The sequence below is a fragment of the Ranitomeya variabilis genome, chromosome 4 (assembly GCF_051348905.1).
Source record: "Ranitomeya variabilis isolate aRanVar5 chromosome 4, aRanVar5.hap1, whole genome shotgun sequence".
In the NCBI taxonomy this organism is placed as follows: domain Eukaryota; kingdom Metazoa; phylum Chordata; class Amphibia; order Anura; family Dendrobatidae; genus Ranitomeya; species Ranitomeya variabilis.
In genome coordinates this window covers 768,900,007-768,924,330 of record NC_135235.1, presented here as the reverse complement: position 1 = coordinate 768,924,330, position 24,324 = coordinate 768,900,007, and the positions used below count along the sequence as shown (strand labels likewise).

At 45.2% G+C, this 24,324-nt stretch overlaps 2 protein-coding genes across 2 annotated transcripts in view; both read left to right on the top strand.

Annotated features, from left to right (window-relative positions):
* LOC143766935 (gastrula zinc finger protein XlCGF66.1-like) overlaps nucleotides 1–13,458 on the top strand; it is a 193,120-nt gene extending 179,662 nt beyond the window's left edge. Inside the window, exons 2-5 of the mRNA XM_077254943.1 lie at nucleotides 12,556–12,705; nucleotides 12,835–13,014; nucleotides 13,097–13,220; nucleotides 13,304–13,458. Of these exons, the coding sequence (XP_077111058.1) occupies nucleotides 12,628–12,705; nucleotides 12,835–13,014; nucleotides 13,097–13,220; nucleotides 13,304–13,446 (525 nt within the window). The 5' untranslated portion in view covers nucleotides 12,556–12,627 and the 3' untranslated portion in view covers nucleotides 13,447–13,458. The remainder of the gene's footprint in view (nucleotides 1–12,555; nucleotides 12,706–12,834; nucleotides 13,015–13,096; nucleotides 13,221–13,303) is intronic.
* A 147-nt stretch (nucleotides 13,459–13,605) lies between these two features.
* LOC143766934 (uncharacterized) lies at nucleotides 13,606–23,034 on the top strand. The gene is made up of 2 exons (XM_077254942.1): nucleotides 13,606–13,690; nucleotides 21,803–23,034. Exons 1-2 carry the CDS (start codon nucleotides 13,609–13,611, stop codon nucleotides 22,906–22,908), a joined length of 1,188 nt encoding a protein of 395 aa, XP_077111057.1. The 5' UTR covers nucleotides 13,606–13,608; the 3' UTR covers nucleotides 22,909–23,034.
* Nucleotides 23,035–24,324: the final 1,290 nt, after the last annotated feature.

The window sequence follows — 24,324 nt, the reverse complement described above, 5'->3', positions numbered from 1 at the left end:
CTGTTGGTATACAATCTTTGTGTGTTAGACTTAGAATGGAGACCTCCATCCAGGGTCGGCTCCAGATTTTTGTGGGCCCCGGGCAAAAGAGTCTCAGTGGGCCCACATACCACGATTCATGATGCACAGATACGGCGGAGAAATGAAGATATACTACATAGGGCCTAGCCTTCCCCCTCATCCTTCACATAGGCAGATATTCACACACACAATACGCAGACATGCATGCACACACACGCACACACACACACACACACACACACAATAAGCAGACATGCACACACACAATACGCAGACATACACATACATACAGTACTCAGACATGCACATGCACACACACACACACACACACACAATACGCAGACATGCACACACACAATACCAAAGCAAAAGAGGGGAGAAGCCAGCGCTGCCTATGGTTAAAACGCAATACATATTGATTTCTAACTGTATTTTCAAAATGAGACATTTAGCAAACAATTGATCAATTCTTTGAGCTACCCCGCCACTTCACGGCATTCTCATAATGGGGCAGTCCTACTCTATGTTTTTTATATTCGCTGTGCCAGAGAGGCCTCCTAAACGAGTTAAAAGCAAGACCACATTAAATGCAAGCTGTACCTGGAGCATTACTGAATCACTCCCATGGTGCCAGAGGGGCAAGCGAGGATAAAGGTTGACCAGGTCCAGGCATAGACATTTCAGGTCCAACCTCCACACTGCCCAGCCAGCACCACAGATAAAGGGTGAGACAGGCTGAGACACAGGTGCATAATTAAACAAAGCCTAGGGCAGTGCAGGGCTGCTGTATGTGTGTACAGCAGCCTATCAATCACAGAAAGAATGGCGCACGTAACCCGGCGCGCACGGCAACAGTGGTGGTCAGCCACGTACCAATATCAAAGCAAAAGCAGGTTGGACCTGAAATGTCTATGCCTGGACCTGGTCAACCTTTATCTCTGCAGCTGTGTCTGCTACTAATGATGCGGTCAGGCAGACACTGTGCCTTTAACTTTGCTTGTGTGTCCGCACGGCCGCGACATTGCTGCACAGTGCACGGCCATGTTTATTTAAGTGACGGCTGAGCTCAAGTAATGCCGAAGCTGCTGGGGGAGCGGCCCGGGCCCCCTGGTATCCCGGCCACGAATGGGCCTCCCATTTGTTCAGGGCCTCGGCACTTGCCCCGGTACGCCGGGTGCTGACGCCGGCCCTGCCTCCATGCATTGTGAGGAGCTTTCGTGTCTTCACATCTGCAGCTTCCATCTCTTCTTTTGGCCAGCACACTATGCCAGCAGGGTATCTGATAACTGTGAGGGCATATGCATTGATGGCGTGGATAGGATTCCTAATAGAGGTCCTATCAGCAGCTAATAATGTTAGAATCACTGAAACAGAAAATTACTGCAGACGGCAGATCTTAAAACTGGCCACAGAGGAAAAACATCGTAGAGCTAGATGGGAAGCTATGGAGGAAAGGAACCTGCTAGCTAAAGCTCAGTCCCGTACAGCTAGATCTATCAATAATGGACCTATCAGAACAGGAACTGTTGTTTCTTCCAACCTGCACAAAGGATGGGGGTTTATTAGAGAACAAGGAGGACATATGGAACTATTTATCAACTGCAGAGACGTGGAGTCACACCTCTTAAGGGGACACCCTGACCGTGATCTGTACCCAGGTGACAAAGTGACCTATACCCGGCACTATGGAGAAAGGGGATACTATGCCCTACACGTTAAAAGGTGCCCAACACAGCAGATTCGTACCCATGTAGCCACAGATAGTGGGATGCAGACCCGGGCTTCACAGACTTTGGAAGCAGAACAGTTTTCTATGGCGTCATCTGCACCAAAAGACTTCCCCAGTCAGGAAGCGGTGCACACCAGGACCTGCCCTGGAAGAAACTATAAAGAGACATTCACCTGCGTAAACGTAATTGTGTGAATATGTTATAATGTTTTTCTTTACAGTTTAGATGGACAGTGCTACTTGAGGACAGTATTATAAATAGTTTGGTACCTGTTCAGGTGCCCCTTATTGATATTGCCATGCGCTGGTAGCGTGAGCAGGACTGTATGTATACCTGTATTGCTTTTCAAACCTGGAGCAGAACTGCATGGCGTAGCACAGACCAGGACTGCCAATGCACCTTGCTATCAAAATGTTTGCACTTTACCTGAGTGCACTTATATAAATAGAATAAATGCTTATGTAAAGTTTTGTTATGCAACGTTCAAGAACCGTACCTCCCATAAAGGGATGCTTAGCTTTTCACCAGTTAACATGTGGTGACATGCATGTCTCAAAAATTGTCTTTAACCTGTATGCTTATGTTTTCCTTTCCCAGTCCAGGAGTGCTGGAGTTAACGGGGGGGGAGTGTAACACCCTGGTAACCGGTTGTTACAGTGATGTTCCCTTCTCTTCGGGGAGGGCAATATTATGCTTGGAGGCAAGGGGAATTCTTTTTACCAGGTAAGGCACCCACACACAACACATTCCAAATCCAGGCCAGAAGGGGAAGCTCAGGACCCGGAGTCAGGGGAGCTCCCCTTAGCTATAGGCATCCTGGTCTGGAGGAGGAGCTAGTTAATCTCCAGGAGGGAGAGATAGGAGAAGGAAGTCTGGAACTGAGTGCAGACAACGGAGCCGTGCAGCCAGAGAAGTGCTGCAGCTACAGGGAAGACAGAGAACCCGAGGGGTTGAATGTGGCGGAGCTACAGAGGAAAGGAGCAGAGGAGAGATAAAGGGCTCAGAGGGGAACTGCGGCCGGGCAGCCTCAGAACCAGAGTGCAGTAACCTGGTACCAGGAGCCCGAGTTGTTCTCCAGGACGCACGACAGAACCGGAGGGTTGAGAACTTGAAGTGGTCGGCCCACACCACGCCTGACATGCAGAAGCACCTGAAGAGCCTGGGTCATGATAGAGACCCTGTAAAACTGCTCAAGCTGCCCGCCATGCAAGTACCTGTTCCAGGACAGGGGAAAAGAGGACTTTGCCTGTAAGCTTCAGGCAGCAGGGACCTCATACAACAGCGCAAGGAGGAAAGGCTCACGGACCTCAACTGGGAAAGGGATTCTTCCATTGCCTCCGAGCCGGCCGAACCACAGGACACCTGTACCTGGTACTCTGGAATGCACTCCTACCATCAACACTACAACACTGTGTCTTCCACTTATTTACCGGCAATCTACCACCTCTGCCATACACCTTGGGAGCCCTGGGGACCCCGCTACCTGTGGGAAGTGTTACCGACTAGCCGCCATCTCATCACCCCAGGGGACCCCTTAAAGCAGCGTCGGTCCCCACTGACCGAACACCACAGGTGGCGCCACGAACAATAGACTTTACTCACAGTTCCCCTTAAAGGGAACCTGTCACCCCCCAGGGGTTTTATCTAAAAGAGCCGCCTTGTGCTGCACTAATGCTGCATTCTGTCAGGGGGGCTCTTATAGTTCGGGGCCCTGCAAACGCTGAAATAATCTCTTCTAATGTGCCCCTCATACGTGTATTTGTCAGGGGGACACAAACACCTCCAGCCGTCACTCAGGGCCTCTGTGCGCCGCCTCCATTATCTTCATCAACGTCCCCGGAGCCTGCACTGTAAGCTCAGGAGAGTGGCCACAACACCCCCAAAAGAGTCTCCTCCGTGCAGAAGGGGTTAATGTCCCCGGCTGCGCTCAGTACTGGGGAATCTCCACATACCTCCACCTGCAGAGCCGCACTCCACAGATATGGCTGCTCTGTGCGCACAGGACCTGTGATGAGGTCACAGGGGAGGAGTCAGGGGTCACGTGATCCGCAGTGAAGACGCTACATGGAGACTTCTCCTCAGTCAGTGACATTCCCGCCATTATTCGCCCTCACTACTGGCACAATCACCTCGCGCCGCCTTTTCTACACAATGTTCTGTGTGGAATGTAACGTGTGATTTCTCTGGAGACAAATAGACCCCACACATGAGGGGATTATCACCGGTTACCGGACGTCTAGTATATGGCGGCATATGATTGTGCTATCGCCTCCACACCAGGAGCTAAAATGCCGAAATCTCGCTTATTTACCCCTTCCAGGGAGGGCGGTCTTCACAGGCTATATTCAGAAGAGACCGACTAAGGCCGGGATCACACATGCGAGAAATACGTCCGCGTCTCGCATGGTAATCCCCGGCCCTGCCGCCTGCACTAAGTAGTGGAGCGTGCGGCCGCATAGCAATACGTGGAGCCGCATGCTCCGCTCCGGAGTGCAGGCGGCGGGGCCGGGGATTACCATGCGAGACGTGGACGTATTTCTCGCATGTGTGATCCCGGCCTTAGTCGGTCTCTTCTGAATATAGCCTGTGAAGACCGCCCTCCCTGGAAGGGGTAAATAAGCGAGATTTCGGCCTTTTAGCCCCCGGTGTGGAGGCGATAGCACAATCATACCCATCACACATCCTCCATCCCATAGTCCAGTCCCCATATACCCATCACACATCCTCCATCCCATAGTCCAGTGCCCATATACCCATCACACATCCTCCATCCCATAGTCCCGTGCCCATATACCCATCACACATCCTCCATCCCATAGTCCCGTGCCCATATACCCATCACACATCCTCCATCCCATAGTCCAGTGCCCATATACCCATCACACATCCTCCATCCCATAGTCCAGTGCCCATATACCCATCACACATCCTCCATCCCATAGTCCCGTGCCCATATACCCATCACACATCCTCCATCCCATAGTCCAGTGCCCATATACCCATCACACATCCTCCATCCCATAGTCCCGTGCCCATATACCCATCACACATCCTCCATCCCATAGTCCCGTGCCCATATACCCATCAAACATCCTCCATCCCATACTCCAGTGCCCATATACCCATCACACATCCTCCATCCCATAGTCCCGTGCCCATATACCCATCACACATCCTCCATCCCATAGTCCAGTGCCCATATACGCATCACACATCCTCCATCCCATAGTCCAGTGCCCATATACCCATCACACATCCTCCATCCCATAGTCCCGTGCCCATATACCCATCACACATCCTCCATCCCATAGTCCCGAGCTGGGTGGCGCTGAGCAGGGAGTTCCTGGAGATGTGCTGTTATGTAACCTGGCAGTGCGGCTCTGTGTGCGGCCGCTGATGATGAGATTTTCTACGCCGGTAACAATAGAGCGCGGCAGTAATAGAGGAGGGGGATTCATTTCTGTCATGTGCTCTCTGCTCCTTTCTGGGGGGCAGACAATGGCTGGAGCTTATGTTCCCAGGGATGCGAGATTTCTCCCACCCGGTCAGTGTCTGCTGAGGTGTTGTGGAGCGGGAAAACTGTTGGTCATAGCAACCAATCACAGCTCAGCTTCTTTTACACTGCTCTGGTGAAATGAAAGATGGCTAGTGATTGGTTGCTATGTGGAATGGGCGTGGCTTTACACTCATAGACACACACACACACACACACACACACACACACACACACACACACACACACACACACACACACACACACACACACACACATACATACACTCAGCTTTATATATATAGATTTTTCTCTTTATGTTGGAGGGCCCAATTCCAGCTGTTGCTGTCGGACCTGTGATTTCTATCTCCTCCACTGTGTACAGAATAATAGAGTATAATAAAGTAGTTATGGACGAGACGTAACTAACATTGTGCAGTGACTCTGCTTTCCATATAGTCATGGATATTTCTTGTTGATGAAACTATGACGATCTTCACTTTAACCCTTTGTTAACCCCTACCGGACCTCGGACGGGATAGTAGGTCCGAGGTCAGAAGCCCCGTTTTGATGTGGCCTTCGGCGGTGAGCCCGCATCAAAGCCGGGACATGTCAGTTGTTTTGAACAGCTGACATGTGAGCGCAATAGCGACGGGTGGAATCGCAATCCACCCTCTGCTATTAACTAGTTAAATGCCGCTGTCAAACGCAGACAACGGCATTTAACTACCGCTTCCGGCCGGGCGGCCGGAAATGAGCACATCGCTGAACCCCGTCACATGATTGGGGGCAGCGAGGCGTCTGCATAGTAACCATAGAGGTCCTTGAGACCTCTATGGTTGCTGATGCCGGATTGCTATGATCGCCACCCTGTGGTCGACGCTCACAGCAATGCAGGAATTCAGCTATATAGCAGCGATCTGAGCATCACTCCTATGTAGCAGAGCTGATCAGGCTATGCCAGCTTTTAGCCTCCCATGGAGGCTATAGAAGGATGGCAAAAGTAAAAAAAAAAAAGGTAAAAAAAATGTGAAAAAATAAATTAACCCCTTCCCGACCTTTGGCGCCACGTAGGCGTCATGAAAGTCGGTGCCAATCCGACCCATGACGCCTATGTGGCGTCATGGAATGATCGCGTCCCTGCAGATCGGGTGAAGGGGTTAACCCCTATTTTACCCGATCTGCAGGGAGAGGGGGAGTGGTACTTCAGCCCAGGGGGGGTGGCTTCACCCCCCCGTGGCTACGATCGCTCTGATTGGCTGTTGAAAGTGAAACTGCCAATCAGAGCGATTTGTAATATTTCACCTAAAAAACTGGTGAAATATTACAATCCAGCCATGGCCGATGCTGCAATACCATCGGCCATGGCTGGAAAACCTGAAGTGACCCCCACCCCCACCCCACCGATCGCCCCCCCAGTGCTCCGTTATGGGGTCCGGTCCCCTCCGTCCTGTCCTCCGCTCCCCCGTCCTCCTGTCCGCTCCCCCCCTGCTCCTATGTCACCCCCCCGTGCTCCGACGCCCCCCCCCCGTGCCCCGATCTCCCCCCCCCTTATACTTACCGAGGCTCCCGGTCCCCGTCCGCCTCCATCATGGGCGCCGCCATCTTCCAAAATGGCGGGCGCATGCTCAGTGCGCCCGCCGAATCTGCCGGCCGGCAGATTCATTACAAGTGCATTTTGATCGCTGTGGTAGGTTCTATCACAGCGATCAAAATAAAAAAATAATAAATAAACCCCCCCCTTTATCACCCCCATAGGTAGGGACAATAATAAAATAAAGAAAATATTTTTTTTTCTTTTTCCACTAGGGTTAGGGTTAGAACTAGGGTTAGAACTAGGGGTAGGGTTAGGGTTACGGGTAGGGTTATGGCATGTGCACACAGAGCGGATCGGCCGCGGATCCGCAGCGGATCCGCAGCGGATCGGCCGCGGATCCGCAGCAGATTGGCAACGGATTGGCCGCAGATCCGCAGCAGATTGGCCGCAGATCCGCAGCAGATTGGCCGCGGATCCGCAGCGGATTGGCAACGGATTGGCCGCGGATCCGCAGCGGACTGGCAACGGATTGGCCGCGGATCCGCAGCGGATTGGCAACGGATTGGCCGCGGATCCGCAGCGGATTGGCCGCTGCGAATTCGAAGCAGTTTTCCATCAGGTTTACAGTACCATGTACACCTAAGGAAAACCAAATCCGCTGTGCCTATGGTGCGGAAAATTCCGTGCAGAAACGCTGCATTGTATTTTCCGCAGCATGTCAATTCTTTGTGCGGATTCCGCAGCGTTTTACACCTGTTCCTCAATAGGAATCCGCAGGTGAAATCCGCACAAAAAAACACTGGAAATCTGCTGTAAATCCGCAGGTAAAACGCAGTGCCTTTTACCTGCAGATTTTTCAAAAAATCGTGCGGAAAAATCTCACACGAATCCGCAACGTGGGCACATAGCCTTAGGGTTAGGGTTGGAATTAGAGTTAGGGTTGGAATTAGGGCTAGGGTTTGAAATAGGGTTAAGATTAGGCTTGTGGTTAGGGTTACGGATAGGGTTAGGGGTGTGTTGGGGTTACAGTTGTGGTTAGGGTTGGGATTAGGGTTACGGTTGGGATTAGGGTTAGGATTAGGGTTGGAATTAGGGTTACGGGTGTGTTGCGGTTAGGGTTGTGGTTAGGGGTGTGTTGGGGTTAGGGTTGTGATTAGGGTTATGGCTACAGTTGGGATTAGGATTAGGGGTGTGTTGGGGTTAGTGTTGAAGTTAGAATTGAGGGGTTTCCACTGTTTAGGCACATCAGGGGTCTCCAAACGCAACATGGCGCCACCATTGATTCCAGCCAATCTTGCGTTCAAAAAGTCAAATGGTGCTCCCGCCCTTCCAAGCCCCGACGTGCGCCCAAACAGTGGTTTACCCCCACATTTGGGGTACCAGCGTACTCAGGACAAACTGGGCAACAACTGTTGGGGTCCAATTTCTCCTGTTACCCTTGCAAAAATAAAAAATTACTTGCTAAAACATAATTTTTGAGGAAAGAACAATTATTTTTTATTTTCACGGCTCTGCGTTATAAACTTCTGTGAAGCACTTGGGGGTTGAAAGTGCTCACCACACATCTAGATAAGTTCCTTGGGGGGTCTAGTTTCCAAAATGGGGTCACTTGTGGGGTGTTTCTACTGTTTAGGCACATCAGGGGCTCTGCAAATGCAATGTGACGCCCGCAGACCATTCCATCAAAGTCTGCATTTCAAATGTCACTACTTCCCTTCCGAGCCCCGACGTGTGCCCAAACAGTGGTTTACCCCCACATATGGGGTATCAGCGTACTCAGGAGAAACTGGACAACAACTTTTGGGGTCCAATTTCTCCTGTTACTCTTGCAAAAATAAAAAATTCTGGGCTAAAAAAATATTTTTGAGGAAAGGAAACACATTTTTTATTTTCACGGCTCTGCGTTATAAACTTCTGTGAAGCACTTGGGGGTTCAAAGTGCTCACTACACATCTAGATAAGTTCCCTTGGGGGTCTAGTTTCCAAAATGGAGTCAATTGTGGGGAGTTCCTACTGTTTAGGCACATCAGGGGCTCTGCAAACGCAACCTGACGCCCCGCAGAGCATTCCATCAAAGTCTGCATTTCAAAACGTCACTACTTCCCTTCCGAACCCCGACGTGTGCCAAAACAGTGGTTTACCCCCACATATGGGGTATCAGCGTACTCAGGAGAAACTGGACAACAACTTTTGGGGTCCAATTTCTCCTGTTACCCTTGGGAAAATAAAAAATTGTGGGCTAAAAAATCATTTTTGAGAAAAGAAAAATTATTTTTTATTTTCATGGCTCTGCGTTATAAACTTCTGTGAAGCACTTGGGGGTTCAAAGTGCTCACCACACATCTAGATTAGTTCCTTGGGAGGTCTAGTTTCCAAAATGGGGTCACTTGTGCGGGAGCTCCAATGTTTAGGCACACAGGGGCTCTCCAAACGCGACATGGTGTCCGCTAATGATTGGAGCTAATTTTCCATTCAAAAAGCCAAATGGCGTGCCTTCCCTTTCGAGCCCTGCCGTGCGCCCAAACAGTGGTTTACCCCCACATATGGGGTATCATCGTACTCAGGACAAACTGGACAACAACATTTGGGGTCCAATTTCTCCTATTACCCTTGGGAAAATAAAACATTCTGGGCTAAAAATCATTTTTGAGGAAAGAAAAATTATTTTTTTATTTTCACGGCTCTGCGTTATAAACTTCTGTGAAGCACCTGGGGGTTATAAGTGCTCACTATGCATCTAGGTAAGTTCCTTGGGGGGTCTAGTCTCCAAAATGGGGTCACTTGTAGGGGAGCTCCAATGTTTAGGTACACAGGGGCTCTCCAAACGCGACATGGTGTCCGCTAACGATTGGAGCTAATTTTCCATTCAAAAAGCCAAATGGCACGCCTCCCCTTTCCGAGCCTTGCCGTGCACCCAAACAGTGGTTTACCCCCACATATGAGGTATCGGCATACTCAGGAGAAATTGCCCAACAAATTTTAGGATCCATTTTATCCTGTTGCCCATGTGAAAATGAAAGAATTGAGGCTAAAAGAAATTTTGTGTGAAAAAAAAAGTACTTTTTCATTTTTGCGGATCAATTTGTGAAGCACCTGGGGGTTTAAAGTGCTCACTATGCCTCTAGATGAGTTCCTTGGGGGGTCTAGTTTCCAAAATGGGGTCACTTGTGGAGGAGCTCCAATGTTTAGGCACACAGGGGCTTTCCAAACGCGACATGGTGTCCGCTAACGATGGAGATCATTTTTCATTCAAAAAGTCAAATGGCGCTCCTTCCCTTCCGAGCCTTACCATGTGCCCAAACAGTGGTTTACCCCCACATGTGAGGTATTGGTGTACTCAGGAGAAATTGCCCAACAAAATTTAGGATCCATTTTATCCTGTTGCCCATGTGAAAATGAAAAAATTGAGGCTAAAATAATTTTTTTGTGAAAAAAAAGTACTTTTTCATTTTTACGGATCAATTTGTAAAGCACCTGGGGGTTTAAAGTGCTCACTATGCTTCTAGATAAGTTCCTTGGGGGGTCTAGTTTCCAAAATGTGGTCACTTGTGGGGGAGCTCCAATGTTTAGGCACACGGGGGCTCTCCAAACGCGACATGGTGTCCGCTAAAGATTGGAGCCAATTTTTCATTCAAAAAGTCAAATGGCGCTCCTTCCCTTCCGAGCCCTGCCGTGCGCCCAAACAGTGGTTTACCCCCACATATGAGGTATCAGCGTACTCAGGACAAATTGGACAACAACGTCCGAGGTCCAGTTTCTCCTTTTACCCTTGGGAAAATAAAAAATTGTTGCTACAAGATCATTTTTGTGACTAAAAAGTTAAATGTTCATTTTTTCCTTCCATGTTGCTTCTGCTGCTGTGAAACACCTGAAGGGTTAATAAACTTCTTGAATGTGGTTTTGAGCACCTTGAGGGGTGCAGTTTTTAGAATGGTGTCACTTTTGGGTATTTTCAGCCATATAGAACCCTCAAACTGACTTCAAATGTGAGGTGGTCCCTAAAAAAAATGGTTTTGTAAATTTTGTTGTAAAAATGAGAAATCACTGGTCAAATTTTAACCCTTATAACTTCCTAGCAAAAAAAAAAATTTGTTTCCAAAATTGTGCTGATGTAAAGTAGACATGTGGGAAATGTTATTTATTAACTATTTTGTGTCACATAACTCTCTGGTTTCAGAATAAAAATTAAAAATGTGAAAATTGCGAAATCTTCAAAATTTTTGCCAAATTTCCGTTTTTTTCACAAATAAACTCAGAAATTATCGACCTAAATTTACCACTAACATGAAGCCCAATATGTCACGAAAAAACAAACTCAGAACCGCAAGGATCCGTTGAAGCGTTGAAAAACGGCAAGGTCATTAAGGCCAAAATAGGCTGGGTCATGAAGGGGTTAATAAATAAAAGTTAAAATCACCCCCCTTTCGCCCCATTCAAAGTAAAACAATAAAAAAATCAAACCTACACATATTTGGTATCGCCGCGTTCAGAATCGCCCGATCAATAAAAAAAGCATTAACCTGATCGCTAAATCGCGTAGCGAGAAAAGAATTCCAAAAGCCAGTAATACTTTTTTTTGGTCGCTGCAACATTGCATTAAAATACAATAACGGGTGAACAAAAGAACGTATCTACACCAAAATGGTATCACTAAAAACGCCAGCTCGGCACGCAAAAAATAAGCCCTCACCCGACCCCAGATCACGGACAATGGAGACGCTATGGGTATCAGAAAATGGCGCTTTTTTTTTTCCAGCAAAGTTTGGAATTTTTTTCACCACTTAGATAAAATATAACCTAGACATGTTAGGTGTCTATGAACTCGTAGTGACCTGTAGAATCATATTGGCAGGTCAGTTTTAGCATTTAGTGAATCAAGTAAAAAAGCCAAACAAAAAACAAGTGTGAGATTGCACTTTTTTTGCAATTTCACCGCACTTGGAATTTTTTTCCCGTTTTCTAGCACAAGACATGGTAAAACTAATGATGTCATTCAAAAGTACAACTCGTCCCGCAAAAAATAAGCCCTCACATGACCATATTGACAGAAAAATAGAAAAGTTATGGCTCTGGGAAGGAGGGGAGCGAAAAACGAACACGGAAAAATGGAAAATACCAAGGTCATGAAGGGGTTAAACTCAAGACAAGACCTATTATTACAATATTAGTAAAAAACTTGTGGGACAGGTCTTATTATTTTTTGTAATCATATCTTGCAGTTTTTAATTTTAAGGTATAAGTATTATTTTTGCGTTTTATGTTGGTTTTCCTTCCTTCCTTATTATTACTGTCCTCTATGTGCTCCCATATATTAGTAATGTCCCTATAGGTAGAAGATTCCAGTGCGGGGAAGACGGGAAACCTTCATATAGAGGCCGGTGGTGATGGAGTCAGTGACCGACTCTGGCCACATATGTCTCTAGAGCCGTAGTAGAAGATGAAGATGTCGTCCTCATCATGAAGTAGTTATTTCTCCTGTCGCATGTAATGAATATCTCCTGCAGTATTGCTAATGCCGATTCCAGGGTCGGTAAATGAGACGAGAATTAGCGTTATGGAAGATGAGTCTATGAGGAACGTATTCAGCTGCCGACTCCGAGGAGGAAACTGCTTGTTGTCTGTGGCCTAAATATATAGGATTTATTAGTAGATGTAAAGAAGGAAACTAAATACTGTAAAATAATAACTCTCCTCATATGTTTCCCTTATTATCTCCAGTAATTGTATTATTACAGGATTCTTATGATGTTACATCGGCTCATCTTCTCATTCAGGTCTCTACAATATCGGATCCTCTCAGTGAAGATCTTCTACAAAAGAGAATTTTCCTGATTTACCCATCAAAGATGGATATGGACAGAGACAAGATGGCGGAGAGGATATTACACCTCACCCTAGAGATCCTCTTCCGGCTTACTGGAGAGGTGAGAGATTCTGGTTACGTCACATTACATCATTCTTATCTATGGGAATAACAGATGGACAGAACTGGAGAGGTGAGGACTCTGGAAATGTCTGTAGTGAGATTTATTAACGTGTCTCTCCATAACCAGGATTACACAGTGGTGAAGAAGACCTCTAGTGATCGCTGTCAGGACCCTGTGTCTGAGGGATGGGGAAGACCCCTGAGCCCAATCACGGGGGCTCCACCTCACCCCCTGATCCATGAGGACATCAATGACCAGAAGATCCTAGAACTCATCTACAAGTTGATTGAGCTGCTGACTGGAGAGGTGACACTGCTGGGAATGCTGGGACATTATACAGTAACACTATGAAGGGATCGGGGGATGACGGTATCATTGTATGTGTCAGGTTCCTATAAGGTGTCAGGATGTCGCTGTCTATTTCTCCATGGAGGAGTGGGAGTATTTAGAAGGACACAGAGATCTGTACAAGAATGTCATAATGGAGGTTCCCCAGCCCCTCACATCTCCAGGTAATAGACAGGACTAAATACACACGGCCTATAATTATCTGTATGTAAAGAATGAATTCACTCCCTGTATGTGTTTCCTCCAGATCTATCCAGTAAGAGGACAACACCAGAGAGATGTCCCCATCCTCTTCTTCCACAGGACTGTAACCAAGAAGATCCCAATGCTCCTCAGGACCATCAGGTAGATGGAGAGAAGGTGTCAGGAGATCTCCCCTATGATGTGTAGACGCCGGTGAAGGTCTTGTGCTCAGTCTTGTTTTATCCACCAGTATTATATGTTTTATACTTGTGTAGTGAGAACGGTAGAGATGGCAGGATTAGAGCTGATCATAGATGGGACTTCTCCATCTGTCGGTGACTTTTACAATATTTGTTTCAGGGTGAAGATATGACCCATATTAATACTACAGAGACATATGTGAGGGGGGATGAGCGGTGTAAAGAGGAGATTCCCACATATGGCTACCCAGGTGAGTAGTGACCACTAAATGCAGAGAAGTCACAGATTCTTCTCAGTCACCGGCTGTGGCTGCTTTATCGGTGGTGTAGTCCGGCCGTATTACCATGATCACCATTTTGCCTCTAGACCACAACATTCTCCTCCACCCAAAACTGTTCAAATAACTTTGGTCACTGAAAGCCCTTTTCTATAGAACTTACAACCTGGTAGATCCACCTACCCCCTGGGTTTAGGAGACGCTGTTACCTGCCCAGATCTGTGAACTATAAAGCCAAATGACAGCGTACGTAGAATGTGCTGACAAGATAGAAAATCACATGAAGAAAAATATTATGATGGGCCTGTAAGAGAAAGCGGAGGGTAATGATGCTGTTGGCTTCCTAGAACCCTGAGATCTTATCGGATGAATCTCCCTTCTGTGCTGCTGGATGTGATCATATGGTCCCTACAAGACCAGGTCCCGTCTTTCTGGCCAAACTTCACTTTTATGATGGACAACATTAAATGTGCAGTGAGGCCAAGTGTGAATTTCTGGACAATAACAGAGTTTCCCTTTTTCCGGACTTTTCAATTTGTATTAAGACCGACTAACTTCAAGGAGGATTGTGATAATCTACATAAACCCATCACACCGGTGCCATGATGTATCTCTGAGCTGTGCGCGGCTGATGGCTGTAATATACATTTATTCCCGCCTGCAGGAGATGTGTTGGCTCCAGCCCTGGTTTCATGGATTCACTCCACCTCATAAATTACATTGTTTTATCCTAAGAAATTCAGATTACTGCACAATCTCTCCTGAAATGGGGAGCAATATTATTTTCTCTAATCTTCTGGTCAGGATTCATAGTAGCTCCAATGGTCCACCATAAATGAATGCAACTCTGGTTTACTGTTGTGTAATCTGTATTTGTAGTTTTCAGTTAATGAGATTCTTGTGCTCTGGGGCGGGGCTGTGGGCGGGGCTTTATGTGGTGCTCGTGGGCGGGGCTTTATGTGGTGCGCTGATTACATATGCATCTGTATTGGCTTATGACAGGTTGCTGATCCCTCACTGACCTGCCCCCTATTTTTACATAATGCATATAATAGTGCTGATATTATTGTTGATAATGCCTATAATAATGTGGCTATTGGGAGGCTTAGAAAAAAATTACATCCAGCAAAATGATACCAGCAGCAACTATCTCTTACTTATAGATGCTACTGCGCAGGCGCCGCCATTGACCTTATGACCTGCTATAAGCCAATACAGATGCGTATGTAACCAGAGCTCCACATAAAGCCCCGCCCACAGCCCCGCCCCAGAGCACAAGAATCACATTAAAATGAAATCTACAAATACAGAATAAACAACAACCACAAGACGGATTTCATCACCAGGTATCGGTGTAATCAGTATAACGGCACCGACCTGACAGTGTCTGTAGTCACTGAGCACAATCTTGCTGACAGGTTCCCTTTAAGACATCTCCGCTCTGCACTATTATACACAGTTCTCTATAAATGTGTAATATTTCTTCTTGAAACTCATCTGACAGAAAATCTTGGAGCTTCCGATAGTTTAGATTGTGAAGTCACCGAGCCCCGTGCTCTAATTACCCCAGAGAGGTTTCACCACTAGCTCCTCATTTATTACTGATGGAGACTGTTCAGTTTGAGCATTTCAGTAGATGTTATTGTCTATAGTCAGTTTTTGATTACAGTAGTGTCCAGAATCCTCTGATTTATCCTCTTCCCGCAGCCAGTTTTGTGTTCTTAATCAGGCCCCATTTTTACAATCTGACGTGGTCACTTTATGTGGTGATAACTTTGGAATTATTCACAAAGGATAATAGAAAACAAATGGATCTTACAAATTATTTTCCAGCTTCTCACAATACCCTACATACGATTGTACACTCCTCTCTGGGCACACGGCAGTGTTCAGAAGGGAAGGAGCGCCATTTAGCTGTTTGAATGCTGATCTAGCTGGAATAGTTTGCAGACACAATGTATTGGGAGCACTGTTCGTGGTCAACTGGCAGCTCAAAAGATCTCCACCATGAACATGCTTGGCACTATCTTCTCTGCTTTCCATATCCCAAGGATTGCCTTGCTTATCGCCCTTCACCACCATTACATGGATCTGGACTTACACTGGGACCCCTAGGCTTGGACCATGGTGTTACCTGCTATTCTGTGGTATTAGATGGCAAGAAGAATAGTCAGGTAGCTGGGTCAGAACCGGAAGGACAGAATACAGAATCAGAAGACACAAGAGTAGTCAGTAAACGGGCCACGGTCACAACAGGAAACAAATACACAAGCCGCAAGCTGAGCACAGAGGACTGAACCAGAGGAGAACAACGCTGATTCTGGCAGATTCCGACCATGAGCTCTGAGCATTAGTAGGGTGTGGTACTTTCCAATTGGCTGAAGTAGGGAGCAGATTACTCCAGCTGGACAGCAGGAACAGATCCCAGATGAGATTGGACACACCATATGCAGGAGCCCTAATATGACTAAATGACAGAAAACCAGAATAGATAAAATGCAAAAATATTGTAACAATATTTCTACCTGCGCTAAGCTTTAAGGTGCATTGATAAACATTACCTGTTTGATGAACATGTATATAAGTCGAACTTTGATCGTGAGAAGGGAGCTGTTTGCTGAGCAACGAATCAAGTTTTGATCGTAGGAGGGGACTGGAATAGGAAGCGATAGGAAATTCAAATTTTTAAAATAAAAGTCACAAGTATAGGTCACCTAATGAAAGCGTACGTAGTGATTAATCATGTAAAATATATGATACTGTACATATAAGGATGATTATAATTATAATCCAGATGTGCTTAATATATAAGGGTTAAAAAAACTTGGAATAGACACCCTGCAAGTGCGCTGATAGGATTATAAAGTGTGTGTTTCTCCACCTGGTCGGCTGCGATGCGGAGCCTGATACCTGTGGTGTGGACGTCTATGCAGGAGGGAGAGAAACAAAGTCCGTATGTCCTTAGCGATCAAAGTTTAAGTGAATAAAACAGTTTTTACTTAGCTAGGTTGATGCTTTCCTTGTTTCTTCTCAGGCGGCTTGTGCAAGCGCCGTCCCGGCCGGTGACGGACACCCGCGCGGCCTGTACTTGGTAGATCTTGCGCGGTGCTTCGCAGGACCTGCAGATTGCGTTCGGGTCACGTGATCGTAGATCACGTGGTGCCCCTGGTGATGGTACGGAGCGCTGTGGGAGCCAAAAACCAACGCATTTCGGAAATGCTGCGGTTTCCTTCCTCAGGGTTGCCAACCAAGTACAGGCCGCGCGGGCGTCCGTCACCGGCCGGGACGGCGCTTGCACAAGCCGCCTGAGAAGAAACAAGGAAAGCATCAACCTAGCTAAGTAAAAACTGTTTTATTCACTTAAACTTTGATCGCTAAGGACATACGGACTTTGTTTCTCTCCCTCCTGCATAGACGTCCACACCACAGGTATCAGGCTCCGCATCGCAGCCGACCAGGTGGAGAAACACACACTTTATAATCCTATCAGCGCACTTGCAGGGTGTCTATTCCAAGTTTTTTTAACCCTTATATATTAAGCACATCTGGATTATAATTATAATCATCCTTATATGTACAGTATCATATATTTTACATGATTAATCACTACGTACGCTTTCATTAGGTGACCTATACTTGTGACTTTTATTTTAAAAATTTGAATTTCCTATCGCTTCCTATTCCAGTCCCCTCCTACGATCAAAACTTGATTCGTTGCTCAGCAAACAGCTCCCTTCTCACGATCAAAGTTCGACTTATATACATGTTCATCAAACAGGTAATGTTTATCAATGCACCTTAAAGCTTAGCGCAGGTAGAAATATTGTTACAATATTTTTGCATTTTATCTGTTCTTCCTTTTCTCCTTCTGTGTGGTAAGGAGTAATACCCGCAGCTACCCACATCCATCTCACAAGCGCCGCTATTTTTTGCAAAAACATTTTTTAAGAAAACCAGAATAGTCGAAATCCCCATAAAGTGATTGCATTTTATAAATTAATTCACTGAGGGTTATAATCTATACATATGTTGTCAAAATTGTTGGTACCCCTCGTTTAATGACAGAAAAACCCACAATGGTCACAGAAATAACTTGAATCTGACTAAAGTAATAATAAAAAAAAGATCTATGAAAGTGAACAATTGAAAGTCAGACATTGCTTTTCAACCATGCTTCCACGGAATTAAAATAAATAAATAAAACACTCATGAAATAGGCCTGGACAGAAATGATGGTATCCCTGAAAATAATGTGACAAAGGGACATGTTAAATCGCGGTGTGTCCTCTAACTAGCATCACAGGTGTCTACAATCTTGGAATCAGTGAGTGGCCGGTATATAGGGCTACAGATACTCACTGTCCAAAAACAGTTATTTCATAAAAATGACAAAGTTTATATTACACGAAAGTCACAAATAAATCATGATGAAACAGTTTATCAATGACAAGGCACATAGAGAGCTTCTGTGTGAAGGACACAAAAACAGTGGCACTGAGAAAAAGCAGGCTGGGCAAGCAATCAGAGGTCATAAATCTCCACCTCAATAAACTTCAGAGCAATAGCAAAAAGTGCATAGTGCAAATAAGGTGCAAACATTATACCAATTATCTGAAAAAGTAGAGGGCTTAATATGGCTTAATGTGGGAGAGTATACATCACTGTAAATAAACCCATTAGCCAAATATCACTACTCTAGGGATAAAAGCGACACTCAAACAAGTCCCACTAAAGGCCCCGTCTCACTAAGCGATTTACCAACGATCACGACCAGCGATATGACCTGGCCGTGATCGTTGGTAAGTCGCTGTGTGGTCGCTGGGGAGCTGTCACACAGACAGCTCTCTCCAGCGACCAACGATCAGGGGAACGACTTCGGCATCGTTGAAACTGTCTTCAACGATGCTGAAGTCCCCCTGCAGCACCCGGGTAACCAGGGTAAACATCGGGTTACTAAGCGCAGGGCCGCGCTTAGTAACCCGATGTTTACCCTGGTTACCAAAAAAAACAAACAGTACATACTCGCCTTTCGGTGTCCAGGTCCCTTGCCGTCTGCTTCCTGCTCTGACTGAGATCCGGCCGTACACTGAGAGCAGAGCGCAGCGGTGACGTCACTGCTGTGCTCTCACTGTACGGCCGGCGCTCACAGTCAGAGCAGGAAGCAGACGGCAAGGGACCTGGACACCGAAAGGCGAGTATGTACTGTTTTTTTTTTTTTACATTTACGCTGGTAACCAGGGTAAACATCGGGTTACTAAGCGCGGCCCTGCGCTTAGTAACCCGATGTTTACCCTGGTTACCAGTGAAGACATCGCTGGATCGGTGTCACACACACCGATTCAGCGATGTCAGCGGGGCCTCAACGACCAAAAAAAGGTCCAGGCCATTCCGACACGACCAGCGATCTCACAGCAGGGGCCTGATCGCTGGTACATGTCACACATAGCGAGATCGCTATGGAGGTCGCTGTTGCGTCACAAAACTTGTGACTCAGCAGCGATCTCGCTAGCGATCTCGCTATGTGAGACGGGGCCTTTACCCATGTCGCCTGTCAGTGTGTGTCCAGGGCAGCCCTGATGCGTGTTTCGCGTGGGCTTCTTCGGGAGGCTGCCTCCTGAAAGTGCGTCGGGGCTGCCTTGGACACACGCTGGCAGGCAACATAGGTAAGCAGGACTTTGTTTGAGTGTTGCTTTTTTTCCCTAGGGTAGTGATATTTGGCTAATGGGTTTATTTAGAGTGATGTATACCCTCCCACATTAAGCCACATTAAGGCCTCTACTTTTTCGGATAATTGGTATAATGTTTGCACCTTATTTGCACTACGCATTTTTTTTGCTATTGCATTGAAGTTTATTAAGGTGGAGATTTATGACCTCTGTTTGCCCAGTCTGCTTTTTCTCAGTGCCACTGTTTTGTGTCCTTCACAGAGAAGCTCTCTATATGCCTTGTCATTGATAAGAGGTTTTATCATTAATTTTTTTGTGATTTTCTTATAATATCATGTTTTCAATACACTTTCTTATTTTTATGAAATAATTACTTTTGGACATTTACTCCGTGTGTTTGTGCAGGAATTATCTAGTTTGGAGTGTCCTTGATCATGTTGATCTAATCCCTTGAAAAGGTATGTATTTGGACCTGTTTAATTAGTATGTATCAGTGGTTTTTGTTCTCAGATACTCATTGTTCTGTTGGGTGACATGGACCAGGGGAAGCGAAGGAAAGAGTTGTCTCAGGAGAGTAGAAAGAAAATCATAGACAAACATGTTACAGGTAAAAGTTATAAGACCATCTCCAAGCAGCTTGATGTTCCTGTGACTACAGTTGCACATATTATTCAGAAATTTAATATCCGTGGGACTGTAGCCAACCTCCCTGGACGTGGCCGCAGGAGGAAAATTGATGACAAATCAAAGAGACGGAAAATACGAATGGTAACAAAAGAGCCCAGAAAAACTTCTAAACAGATTAAATGTGAACTTCAAGCTCAAGGAATATCAGTGTCAGATCGCACCATCTGTCGTATGAGCCATAGTACACTTCATGGGAGACAACTAAGGAGGACACCATTGTTGAAAAAAAATCATAGAAAAGTCAAACTGGAATTTGCCAAACTACATGTTGACATGCCCCAAAGCTTCTGGGAGAGTGTCCTATGGACATACGAGACAAAAATTGAACTTTTTGGCAGAGCACATCAGCTCTATGTTCACAGACAGAAAAATGAAGCATATCAAGAAAAGAACACTGTCCCTACTGTGAAACATGGAGGAGGCTCTGTTCTGTTCTGGGGCTGCTTTGCTGCATCTTGCACACGGTGTCTAGAATCTGTGCAGGGTACAATGAAATCTCAAGACTATCAAGGGATTCTAGAGAGAAATGTGCTGCCCAGTGTCAGAAAGCTTGGTCTCAGTCGCAGGTCATGGGTCTTGCAACAGGATAATGAGCCAAAACACACAGCTAAAAACACCCAAGAATGGCTAAGACGGAAACATTGTACTTTTCTGAAGTGGCCTTCTATGAGCCCTGACCTAAATCCTATTGAGTATCTTTGGAAAGAGCTGAAACATGGCGTCTGGATAAGGCAACCTTCAAACACGAGACAACTGGAGCAGTTTGCTCCTGAGGAGTGGGCTAAAATACCTGTCAAAAGGTGCAGAAGTCTCATTGACAGTTACAGGAATCGTTTGATTGCAGTGATTGCCTCAAAAGGTTGTGCAGCAAAATATTAAGTTAAGGGTACCATCATTTCTGTCCAGGCCTATTTCATGAGGTTTATTTTTATTTTTTTCTAATTCTGTGGAAGCATGGTTGAAAAGCAATGTCTGTCTTTCATTTGTTCATTTTTATAGCTTTTTTATTTCTTATTACTTTTGTCAGATTCAAGTTATTTCTGTGATCATTGTGAGTTTTTCAGTCATTAAATGAGGGGTACCAGCAATTTAGACCACGTGTGCAGGAGGAATGAATATTTTGACTCCACAGCCACTTTCCAGAAATTAACACGCAGTGGATATTGGAGAGTGAAAATTACACATTTGCCATTTTATTACCCAGCACATAGTGCCCAGATTGTGCTCCAGGAGACACACACCGCAAATTAAGTGGATTCTTCTCACTATATAATATTGCTAAATACAGGAATCCTTAATGTTGTTTGAGCACACTGCAAGACTCAGAAGTGAGAGTGGATTTTGCTGGATTGGTTTATAGAAATTCTGTTACTTTTCAACAGCCTTTGAGCCACTTATAGTGTGGGAGCCTCTGTTTTTCCACTGACAGATGATAGACCTGAGTGGGGACTTGTTTTTGTGAGATGAGAATTGGTATTATTTTCGCCTACATAACATTAATTGGTTTCTTTTTATTCAATATTTGGGAGGCAGATTGAACAAACAGTTGAACACCACACACTACTGGTTCATACAACAAGGTTTTCTATTAGACTGTCAACTGTCATTGTCTTGGTAAATAATTAAAGTTTATTAGATAGCTTGCCATTTTTATGGACAGTTTAAGTACAAATGTTCAAAAATGTAAAACTCAAGGATATTTTATTTAAAAAAAAAATGTTTATCTTCGTAGATGACTGTACCAGGATATCAGAGGGACAGCTGACATCTTCAATATTTAAATCTGATGATTTTGAGATCCTACAAGATACAACTGAAGTAATTGCTGTTACTCCAGATATATCATCATCCATTAACAGCAAAGATCTGTCATCTGATCCTATGAAACAGGTCCCATCTTCTGATTCATTACTGACTACTAAGGAAAATCAAAGTCACAAAAGAGGCATTAAAAAACAAACTGCTCCTAAAGCAAATAAGTCGTTTTCATGTTCAGAATGTGGGAAATGTTGTACCTCGAAATCAGCTTTGGTTACTCACCATAGAACTCACACGGGAGAGAAGCCTTTTTCATGTTCAGAATGTGGGAAATGTTATAACCGGAAATCAGATTTGGTTAATCACCATAGAACTCACACAGGAGAGAAGCCTTTTTCCTGTTCAGAATGTGGGAAATGTTTTGCTCATAAATCAAAATTTGTTAACCACCAGAGAGCTCACGCAGGAGAGAAGCCTTTTTCCTGTTCAGAGTGTGGGAAATGTTTTAACCGCAAATGGAATCTTGATGAACACCAAAGAACTCACACAGGAGCGAAGCCTTTTTCATGTTCAGAATGTGGGAAATGTTTTATCATGAAAGGGAATCTTGTTAGGCACCAAATAATGCACACAGCAGAGAAGCCATATTCATGTTCAGAATGTGGGAAATGTTTTAAAAGGAAATTAGATCTTGATCGTCATCAAAGAATCCACACGGGGGAGAAGCCTTTTTCCTGCTCAGAATGTGGGAAATGTTTTAAACAGAAATGGCATCTTTTTAAGCACCAGAGAACTCACACAGGGGAGAAGCCTTTTTCCTGTTCAGAATGTGGGAAATGTTTTCACCAGAAATGGCATCTTGGTAGTCACCAGAGAACTCACACAGGGGAGAAGCCTTTTTCCTGTTTAGAATGTGGGAAATGTTTTAACCAGAAATCATATTTGGTTACTCACCAGAGAACTCACACAGGGGAGAAGCCTTTTTCCTGTTTAGAATGTGGGAAATGTTTTAAATTGAAAGCACTTCTTGTTAAACATCAGAGCAGTCACACAGGGGAGAAGCCTTTTTCATTTTCTTAATGTGGGAAATATTTTACTTGGAAATCAACTGTTAATAAACATCAGAGCCGTCACATAGGAGAGAAGCCTTTTTTATGTTCATAATGTTGGAATAGTTTTAACCAAAATTGAATATTCTTAAATGGGTTGTCTCTTGTCATTCCTCATGTTTGTTGAAAAAAAGGGTAAAACTAAACTTTATTAATTCCAAAAGTAAAACTATACCCATAATTTACCCTCTGAAGGTTAGTCAGCAGGTGACTAGTAGAAAAAACATGTACTCCACAGTTTAGTATATAGGGTGAGGTGATGTATACACACACACTCTCCAAGCCTCTCATTTCTACGGGTTTCATCGTCCTCACCAAAGGCGACTCATCAGGAGACTATTTAAGATTGACCTATATTCAAGCGAGACTAAAATCATGTTATCCGAAACAGTCAGAAAACCAGCCACATATTGGCAGATCCCAGACCTCAAATTATATACTTCGTAAGTTTATAAGCCACTCCAGTGTCAGGAATAGATAGTATGTGAAAATACAGTATAATTCTTGTGTTTTTTCTCCTATAGGGACTGCCCTAGTTTGGTATTGTAACAGCTGTTAATTAGTAGTGCAGACAAATTGTCCTAGACTAAACTCTGTTTTCAGACAGCCCAATATGTACCACTCAAGGAAAACTTACCTGCTCCAAAGATCAATAGCAGCTTCTAACTAATGGCCATGCTGCGGTCTGTCAAGGAATGAGTGCAATATCGTTATAAAGACTAGGGATGTGTGCAATCATAGTGTCTGGAAGATCTGTGCCAGTATTTAGTATGAATATGGAAATTATCTCTGAAAGTTTAGCGTTCCCTGAGCGGTATATACTGTATTGTCACATACTATCTATTCCTGACACTGGAGTGGCTTATAAACTTACAAAGTATATAGTTTGAGGTCTGGGATCTGCCAATATGTGACTAGTTTTCTGACTGTTTCGGTTAACCTGATACATGATTTTAGGGTTTTCTTCATCTAGTCCCGCTTGAATATAGTTCAATATTAAGTGGTCTCCTGATGAATGAATCCGATGAATATTAATTTCTCGTAAGTAGCGGCACACGTGACCGCCGGCAGCAGCAGGAAGCCGGTGACTGACACTGCGCACTACTGAAGAGCAATGAATACTCACCGCTCTCTGTGCGCACAGTCCCGGCGAGTACTCTGGCAGCTGTGCTCTGCTTGTGATGTCCCTGCCATGTGCTGCTTACAAGCATAAAGCAGCTGACAGCATCGGAGCAGGACGCTGCGAAGGACCACCGGGTAGGTAAATGTGATATTTTATTTTTAATGTTTTCTGATGGGGCCATGCATACCAGGATGGGGGTGGGGGCCAATTATAAGGATTGGGCCATGCATACCAGGATGGTGGTCGGGGGCTATTATAAGGATT